The sequence below is a fragment of the Pipistrellus hanaki genome (genome assembly GCF_964339955.1).
Source record: "Pipistrellus hanaki genome assembly, chromosome: 19".
Taxonomy (NCBI): Eukaryota; Metazoa; Chordata; class Mammalia; order Chiroptera; family Vespertilionidae; genus Pipistrellus; species Pipistrellus hanaki.
This window is the reverse complement of record NC_140521.1, coordinates 2,368,762-2,378,051: the sequence shown is the minus strand read 5'-3', so window position 1 is coordinate 2,378,051 and position 9,290 is coordinate 2,368,762. Positions and strand designations below refer to the sequence as shown.

Sequence of the window (9,290 nt, the reverse complement as noted above, 5' to 3'; positions counted from 1 at the left end):
GGGCCATAAATGTGGCTTTGAACCTGCTTGCAGCCAAAATATAAAATAAAAAATAAAAAGAAAGAAAACCTAAACAGTCCATTAAGCATCACAAATTGCTATAGGGGGATTTTACTCTAGATGTAAACTGTACAAAATTGCAGAAATAGGTCCTAGTCAGATAGGTAACCAGAATGGGAAAGGAATTACATGAGTCTTAACACTCAGGGATAACTTTCTTCCTCTTTTTGATACTTGTTGATGTTGTAGGTTTTGATGTGGCCAAGACAGGTGATGCTCGAATTGGGTTTGTGGGGTTTCCATCCGTGGGGAAGTCAACGCTGCTCAGTAACCTGGCCGGGGTATATTCTGAGGTGGCAGCCTACGAGTTCACCACTCTGACCACTGTGCCCGGTGTCATCAGATACAAAGGTGCCAAGATCCAGGTGAGTCAGTCCTGCAGGACAAGGAAGGGAGGAAATCCATCCTTTCATTCATTTAAAAAGCACTTTTTGGGAGCTCTCCATATGCCAGAGCTGACTGTGCTTTCTGATCATTGTCCAGCAGGGAGATAGAGCAGTAAAGTCAATTAGTACTACAGTGGTATACATCTGTGAAAACACAGAGAAAGAAGGGACTACTTTTTCATTTGAGGATTGGGTCTTGGGGAGATCTGATAAGACAAAAAAAAAAAATAATAATTCACTTCATGTAGAAAGTGACATTGGAGGTAGGCCTTTTTGTTGTTAATCCTCATCCAAGGATATTTTCCCATTGATTTTTAGGGAGAGTGGAAGGGAGGAGGAGAGACACAAAGAGGAAAAACATCAATGTGAGAGAGACATTAATTGGTTGCCTCCGCATGTTCCCTGGCATTGATTGGAATGGAACCCATGACCCTTCAATCTGCAGCCGGACTCTGTATCCCCTGAGCCAAACCTACTAGGGCTGGAGGTGGGTTTTGAAGTTCAAAAGGCATTTCACCAGCCAGTAAAGGTAAAGGGCTACTTCAGGGCGCCATGATGGTGAACAGCCTACTGTGGTGTGAGCCTAGTGTTGGGCAGGGAGTGTTAGTAACTGAATCTGGAAAGGTAGGTTGGAGCAGAAGCTTGTGTGCCTACTAAGGAAGTTGAATTTTATCTTGTACCTAAGTAGGAGCCATTAGAAACTTTTAATAAATAATATGATCAGCCCTAGCCGGTTTGGCTCAGTGGATAGAGCATCAGCCCATGGACTGAAGGTCCTGTTCAATTCCAGTCAAGGGCATGTATCTTGGTTGCAGAGTTGATCCCTGGCCCTAGTCTGGGCATGGGTGGAAAGCAATCAATTGATGTTACTCTCTCTCATGGATGTTTTTCTCTTTCCCCCTACTCCCTTCCCCACTCTAAAAAAAGTGGGTTGATATTGAAAGATATTAATAGAGACGAATGTATTTGGCCTCAAAAATGTGAGTTATAATTTTATTTGAGTTATTAGGATTGTGACTTTGAGTAAATCAACACTTTGGAAACTCAGCTAATATCCTTATCATATAGGATTGTTAGGCATTTTAAACTAGATAAAATATATAAAAAGCCTGAAGCTGACATTTAGAAGATGCTTAGTTAAAATAATATTCACATACTCATAAGGACATTTGATTTGTTATCTCCTATATTTGTATACTTGAGAAATAAATCATTCTATTTGATCTGCTCAGATTTATTGTCAGTTTTTCCATTTCTCCCCCCAATCTTGCAGCTCCTGGATCTCCCGGGTATCATTGAGGGTGCTAAGGACGGGAAAGGTAGAGGCCGTCAAGTCATTGCAGGTGAGTGGTCCAGGGCCACCATCCTGGAATATCATTCCTTTATCAGACACTGTTCTTTAGATGGGACTGTGGACTTGGAGAGGACACTATAGTGAAGGGCTTAGCTTTACCCGATTCTTACCAGAATAGAATGTCAGAACTTGAAGGGACCTCAGATCCCCATTTGAGGAGAAACACTAAGGACAGGAGAGGTGAAGTGCTTTGGTCCAGTGTTGCAGTGTTCATGGAAGATTTAGAATTAGAACTGAGGTTTCCTTATTCCCACCCATGCATTTCCTTCTTTTCTTTTTATTTAAAGTAAAATCTTATAAAAGGCTAATCATCAATTGCAACAATCTGCTACCCCACCTTTCCTCATCTTCACTGTCACTCCCCTTTGACAGCTATACTGTCAACTCTTCAACTGTTTCTTCTGCTACTTACCTTCATGCTTTTTTTGAAAAAATTGTCTGCACACCATCACCTTATTTAAAAAATAATTTTTTTTATTGATTTCAGAGAGGAAAGGAGAGGGAAAGAGAGAGATAGAAACATCAATGATGAGAGAGAACCACTGATTGGCTGCTTCCTGCATGCCACACACTGGGGATCAAGCCTGCAACCTGGGCATGTGTCCTAACTTCAAATCAAACTGTGACCTCCTGGTTCATAGGCCGACACTCAACTACTGAGCCACACTGGCCAGGCTACCTTCATACTTTTAAAAATTATGCTTTAATTGCTATTTCATGATTAATTCATTTTAGATATCTATTTTTTTTTTTATGGTAGAGGATAAATTCTACTCCATACCTCTTTTCTCATTTTTTCAAAGAAGTTTTATCAAAATTTTTTAGTTAAGTTAATAGTCATGGTTTACATGATTATGTAATGTCTAAGCAACTTTTATTCAATGCTGTTTTCCGTGGAGTAAATAATTAGCTGTTGTTAAGTTTTGTTTACTTTTCTGCGTTTGCTAATATTTTCCAAATGGTCCAATAGATCAAATGCCTATCAGTCAACATTTTTTCTAGATACTTACAGTTCCAAAAATAATCTGATTAGCTCTGGCCGAATAGCTCAGTTACTTAAAGCATCATCCCAATACGCCAAGGTTGCAGGTTCCATCCCTGCTTAGGGCACATACAAGGAGCAGCCAGTGAATGCATAAATAAGTGGAACAACGTCAATGTCTCTCTCTGTCTCTCTCTGTTCCCCCCACCCCACCCCTCCAATCAGTAACAAAAAAGAAGTCTTACTGATTTCATTCTCTTCCCCCCATCCCTGACGCTACCCTTCTGCCCCCTTTATCTTTATGGCATAATCTTAAGAACTTCAAGTGTGTCCATGTATTTACAAAAACACCCTTTGTCTGTTATGTGCAGGAACTCTCCCTTACCCCCATACAATTATTTGTATTAGTTAAATCTTTAATGAACTTTGATTGGGTATAATTTTTATTTTTTAATTCTTCAGTGGCTCGAACGTGTAACTTGATCCTGATTGTTCTGGATGTCCTCAAACCCTTGGGACATAAGAAAATCATTGAAAATGAATTGGAGGGCTTTGGCCTTCGCTTGAACAGCAAACCTCCCAACATTGGCTTTAAGAAGAAGGATAAGGGAGGCATTAATCTCACGGCCACAGTAAGTGGATAAGGTGGTATGGGGCAGGCTGCTAGAGACACTGGGGTGGGAAGGATTGAGCTAAGGGACAGTGTCATTTGGAAATCACCTGACTTCTAACACTAATTGAAGTAACACAGTTACCTTGTAATGATTTAGAAGAGTCAAGAATAGGTAGGATAAGAGTCTGCCTCAGACTTACTTTTGCATCTCCATTTCGCTTCCTCTTTTGGGTTATCTGTTTGAGATGGTATGGGAGTCTAGACCAATCTTATGCTTGCATGAAGTAGATGGTTGCCAATGCCATGTTTTTATTCATTCAACACAGATTAATAGAGTGTTTAGCACGAGCTAAGTATTGCTTTACGCTCTGGGGAGTGGATGGAAGAGGGAGCAAAATAGACAAAAATTCTTGCTCTTATATGAGCCTACTCACATGACTTTAACTTAATTGCCTCTTTAAGACTATCTCCAAAAAGTTATATTCTGAGATACTAGGACTTCAACGTATGAATTTGGGTGGGGGCTGTGGGGACACAATTCAGGCCATAGCACTTTCCTTAGAGTTTGGAAAGATTTTTAGTTTTTAGTATTTCCTTCTATAAGTCCGTTGTTCTCATCCAGGATAGCAGTCTTTAGAAATGAGTTTGCTCACCTTAGCTAAGGTTATCCAGATTCATCAATGGATACTCTTGGAAGTTTTTTTTTTTTTGCTCTCTGACCAGTCCTTGTCTTCTATGTCCATTCAGTGCCCTCAGAGTGAGCTGGATGCTGAAACTGTGAAGAGCATTCTGGCTGAATACAAAATTCATAATGCCGATGTGACTCTGCGTAGCGATGCCACAGCGGATGACCTCATTGATGTGGTGGAGGGAAACAGGTATGGACTGACTGCAGTCTGGTGCCTGCGTTTGAATTTGAAGCCTCTTAATGGAAGCAACATTGGTTCCTGTATATGACAGACCTTGATTTTAACTAGCTGTGCTACTATCTGAAATATTAGTGGGCCTTGGTTTCTTCGACTGTAAAGTGAAGGGTTGATCTTGCTTTCTAACTTCCTTCTTTGCTTTGAAACTTTATCATGATGGTCCCATTCCCCATTTCAGTTACTCGCTGTGAGCTAGGCTGTCCCCTCAGCTCTGTGTCATATGATGGGTGAAGAGAGTAAGTTCTCAGTCTTTGCTCCTAGAATTCATCCATGTGAGAAATCCTGGAGGCTATCCTACAGAACTCAGAGTAGGCCGGGGTCTGTCTGTTCTCTCTAACCTAAGGGTTCATTAGCTCAAACCCTAATCCATGAAACATTACTACTATTAACGTTTGAAATTAAATAATAATTGAAACTACTGTTAATATTATTTCTGGAATTTGGATATAGTATTTTCTAGTTGCCTTCCTGTTCATTTGTTATGATTGGTTGGATGAATTTATTTGATACTCATTTGAAAATAAAACCAATGTTTTGATTTAGGCATTTAATAAGTGAGGCAATTGAAGCCTGAGAATTTGTGGCCTGCCTATTTAATACTTAGCTGCCACATTGATTGGACATTGGGATTGTGACATTGCCAGATTTGTGTTTAAAATGTTTTTTAAAAATATATTTTTATTGATTTCAGAGAGGAAGGGAGAAGGGGGAGAGAGATAGAAACATCAATGATAAGAGAGAATCATGGATAGGCTGCCTTCTGCACGCCCCCAACAGGGGATCAAGCCCACACTTGGGCATGTGCCCTGACTGGGACTCGAACCTCCTGGTTCGTAAGTTGTCGTTCAATCACTAAGCCATGCCAGCTGGGCAAGTTTTTTTTATTCTTTAAAAATTATCATGAAATATGTTATTAGAAATATATTTATGTTCTTACATTTCTGAAAGCTACTTTGTAGGAAATCAACTCTGAGACTTGTCCAGGGCCACATATGTAGAAATGAAAGAGCTATGAGTAGATTCAGTCTGTGTGACTCTAAAGCTTGTGTTCTTTTCACTTGTAGCATGTTCTCTCAGTTAGCTGCCTGGCTGAAACTAGCGCCTGGGTTTTGTTACCTATAGTTCACCTTTTGGATATCTCCTTTATTTTGGTAGGAAGTTTATTTTTGTGGGGCCGGTGGGGAGGGAGTGGTGTTGATCTGCATCATGTGATCCCTTGGAGAGTCTCTGATTTCGGATTCTGGTTGAGGGAGTACTGACAATCAAACTTGAATCTTGTCAGCAGCTCCAGACCAATGTCCTGTTTTTCTTTTATAGAGTTTATATCCCCTGTATCTATGTGTTAAATAAGATTGATCAGATCTCCATTGAGGAATTGGATATCATCTATAAGGTACCTCACTGTGTACCCATCTCTGCTCATCACCGCTGGAATTTTGATGACCTGTTGGAAAAGATCTGGGACTACCTGAAACTTGTGAGGATGTGAGTCTTAGTGGATTGGGTAATAACTTCTCTGGGAATTAAACCAGACTGTCTCTCAATGGTGTCTTCTGGAGCTCATTAACATAAAGTCTTTTTGGAGACACAAACTAATTCCTATCATCTGCTAGGCAATATCGAGGGCACTTTTTTCCTTCAAGTTGGGATTATGTGCCTCTGTTCTCTGAGATGATGGAGGGTTGATTTGCATTCAGCACATGAAACATTCCAAGGAGTAGGCAACCTCTATTTCTTCTCTGTTCTAGTTACACCAAACCCAAAGGCCAGTTGCCAGATTACACATCCCCAGTGGTGCTGCCTTACTCCAGGACCACAGTGGAAGATTTCTGCATGAAGATTCACAAAAATCTTATTAAAGAATTTAAATAGTAAGTATCATGGGCATGTATATGGTGCCGCCTTTTCCCGGTGAGCTACCGATTTCACTAACTAGAAATTCTTAGCATAGCATTCATAGCAATATGGCCACCATTTTCTGTTTTTTGGTAATAGTTCTTAGCCTCTATGAGGCAGGTCTCAGTGTCTTATTTACCAGATTCCATCAGTAGTACTACATATTTTTATTATTTGAGATCCGTGGATAAAAATTATTTTCAAATATATATATTTCTTTTTAATTTATTGATTTGACAGAGAAACATTGATTTGTTATACTTATTTGTGTGTTCATTGGTTGGTTTTTGTATGTGCCCTGACCGGGGATTGAACCCACAGCATTGGCATGTTGGGATGATGCTCTAACCAACTGAGCTACCTGGTTAGGGCTCAGTTATGGTTTCTTGATAGGGAGAATTTTCCACACATGGCTGAGGAAGGGAGGTCCTACATTTTTTTATCAGTTACCCACTGATAGTTTCAGTAGAATCACTATAAACTGGTAATCTTTAACAGTCGATAACTGACACTGTATTTCTGAGAATTAATTTCCAATCTGAATTATTTCAGGATATTTCTGTACAATAAACCCATGCTTTCTTAATTTTAAGCTCATCTCGTCACTCTTCTCATTGTGTTTTTTCTCTCTGACTTTTAAAAATTGGCTTTGGAACACAAGGAATTATACAACTTCCAAAAGTCTGTGCTACTTTGTATGTGAAGGTTCCAGTGTGTCACACTGCTGGGGAAGCTAAAGCTAAAGGACTGTAGCTCTTTAAGAGCCTGAATGCTCCACCTGAGCAGAAAGGTGGCTGGCAGGCAGTTAAACTGAGTGATTATTTACACTGTTCTTTTTTCCCTTCCATATAGCGCTCTGGTCTGGGGTCTCTCTGTGAAACACAATCCTCAAAAAGTGGGTAAAGACCATACATTGGAGGACGAGGATGTCATTCAGATTGTGAAGAAGTGAAGCTTCCCCTTCCCCATCTGCTGGGCCAACCACTGCGGCTTTCCCCACGACCAAGCACCCCACCTCAAGCCCCTTCTGGCTTTGGCAGCCACTGGATCAGGATTCAGGGGAGGGAGATGGAGGTACCCAAATTGGAACTTCACTTGTCTTAACTTGGTGTCACCTTGTGTGTTGAACTGCATAAAGGACCTGACGGCCAGCTGGCTATGTGCAGGTCGTGTGTCATTGTCAGAATTTGTTTTGCGATGGACTAAATATGGATGGGTACCTACTGCAAGGCAGCTGGATAAGGGGTTACTTGGGAACTTGGTCTTGAGTGTGAACTGGATAAAAATGTGACTGCAATTTTTTTTTTTTTTCCTAATTCTCACCTGAGGACATTTTCTCCATTGATCTTTAGAGAGTGGTAGGGAGTGGGAAGGGACAGAGAGAGAGAGCGAGCAAGAGTGAGAGCAACGTTGATGTGAGAGAGCCACTTTGACAGGTTGCCTCCTGCATGATCCCTGACTAGGACAAGCCGTAACTGGGACCAGGGATCGAACCTGCAACTGAGGAATGTACCCTTGAATGGGAATTGAATCATGACCTTTTGGTTGACAGGGCCAATGCTCTAACCACTGAACACCAGAACTTTTTTTTTTTTTTAATTCTTCACCCGAGGATATTTTTCCATCCATTTTTAGAGAGAGGAATAGACACAGATATTGATGTGAGAGAGAAACATCAATTGGTTGCCTCCTGCATGCCCCACACCAGGGATTGAGCCACAACCTTGGCATGTGCCCTGACTGGGAACTGAACTATTACCACCTGGTTCATAGGTTGATGCTCAACCACTGAGCCACACCAGCTGGGCTGCAACATCTTAATTTGATGTTTAATCATGGGAAACCCTTCAAGTGGTCTTTCCTAGATGATGTCGAAAGACTTGATGTAAGTTAACTGTGTATTCTTTGCAAGGCTAGCCCATTTGGGAGATGATGGGTGGTCACTGAGTAAAATACTCTGATCAGGCACATTGGAGTTTGAATTGCAGGTTAACTTCTAATTAGCTAAAGCTGTGGAACCTTGCTCCAATTACTTAATCTCAGTAAACCTTAGTTTCCTCATATAACAAGGGATAGTAACAGCACTTACTAAAGTGGGAATTGCTAATAGTAAGGGATGTGGTTCTTGTAAAATGCCTAGCATAGCTAAATGTTGGCTCTTGTCACTGGTTCCTGTGCTTTTCCTGGGCTCCCTGTCTGCCCTAGTCAGAACATGGCCGTCTGTCAGTGTTGGGCTGAATATTTAGCTGAACCCACTAAGTGTCCCCTTTTCTATAGCCCAGCCTTTCTGCTTGAACCCCCATGGCAGGCCGGGCCTCAACCACATAAACTGGTTGAAGACATGGAGGCAGAACATTGCAAGTGAGGCAGCCAGTGTGATCAGAGCAGAGCAGGCTGTGTGTATACATCATGTGTTATGTATGGCAGTTGGAGATTACATTAAGGTATCATCAGAGGTTTTGGGCTGGGAATAGGGATTTTGAAGGGATTGCTCGAATAATGGGAAATTGGCAAAAATCTTCGGTGGACTGGCTAGTGAGAAGATGGACGGACAGAGGGTGTTGGGCATATAGGTAGAGGAAAAATTTAAACTTGGTGACTGACTTGCTCTTTAGAGGTAGAGAACTCAAAGATGATTTCATTATGGGTTAAAGGGGTGGTAGTAATCCAAGAAAATCAGGAAGGCAAACAGGTTTGCAGGAAGAGAGATTATAGAGGAAGTGAGCTGGAGAAGCAGTTTGTGAGGAACGGAGATGTGGCATTATACACACATTCAGGCTTCTCTAGTACTTGTTTTGTTTTCCTGGTGACAGTTGTTTCCCTCCAAATCTTCCTGGAGTTTCCTCATATAACAAGGGGATAGTAACAGCACTTACTAAAGTGGGAATTGTTAGTAGTAAGGGATGTGGTTCTTGTAAAATGCCTACAAAAATTGAGCACTGTTTTTCCCACTCAGAAGATAAACCCCTTAGGCCTGGTATCCCAGTCACTTTGTAGGATATAAGCCTTGATATCACTGGTCCATTATTTAAAAATATACATTTTTATTTATTTCAGAGAGGAAGGGAGAGGG

The 9,290-nt window shown here is 41.1% G+C and overlaps 1 protein-coding gene across 1 annotated transcript in view; it reads left to right on the top strand.

Annotated features, from left to right (window-relative positions):
- The window catches only part of DRG1 (developmentally regulated GTP binding protein 1), a 9,309-nt gene extending 1,906 nt beyond the window's left edge, over positions 1 to 7,403 (top strand). Inside the window, exons 3-9 of the mRNA XM_084867647.1 lie at positions 250 to 425; positions 1,720 to 1,789; positions 3,245 to 3,414; positions 4,143 to 4,273; positions 5,639 to 5,806; positions 6,070 to 6,192; positions 7,070 to 7,403. Of these exons, the coding sequence (XP_084723773.1) occupies positions 250 to 425; positions 1,720 to 1,789; positions 3,245 to 3,414; positions 4,143 to 4,273; positions 5,639 to 5,806; positions 6,070 to 6,192; positions 7,070 to 7,169 (938 nt within the window). The 3' untranslated portion in view covers positions 7,170 to 7,403. The remainder of the gene's footprint in view (positions 1 to 249; positions 426 to 1,719; positions 1,790 to 3,244; positions 3,415 to 4,142; positions 4,274 to 5,638; positions 5,807 to 6,069; positions 6,193 to 7,069) is intronic.
- The last annotated feature ends 1,887 nt before the right edge of the window (positions 7,404 to 9,290 follow it).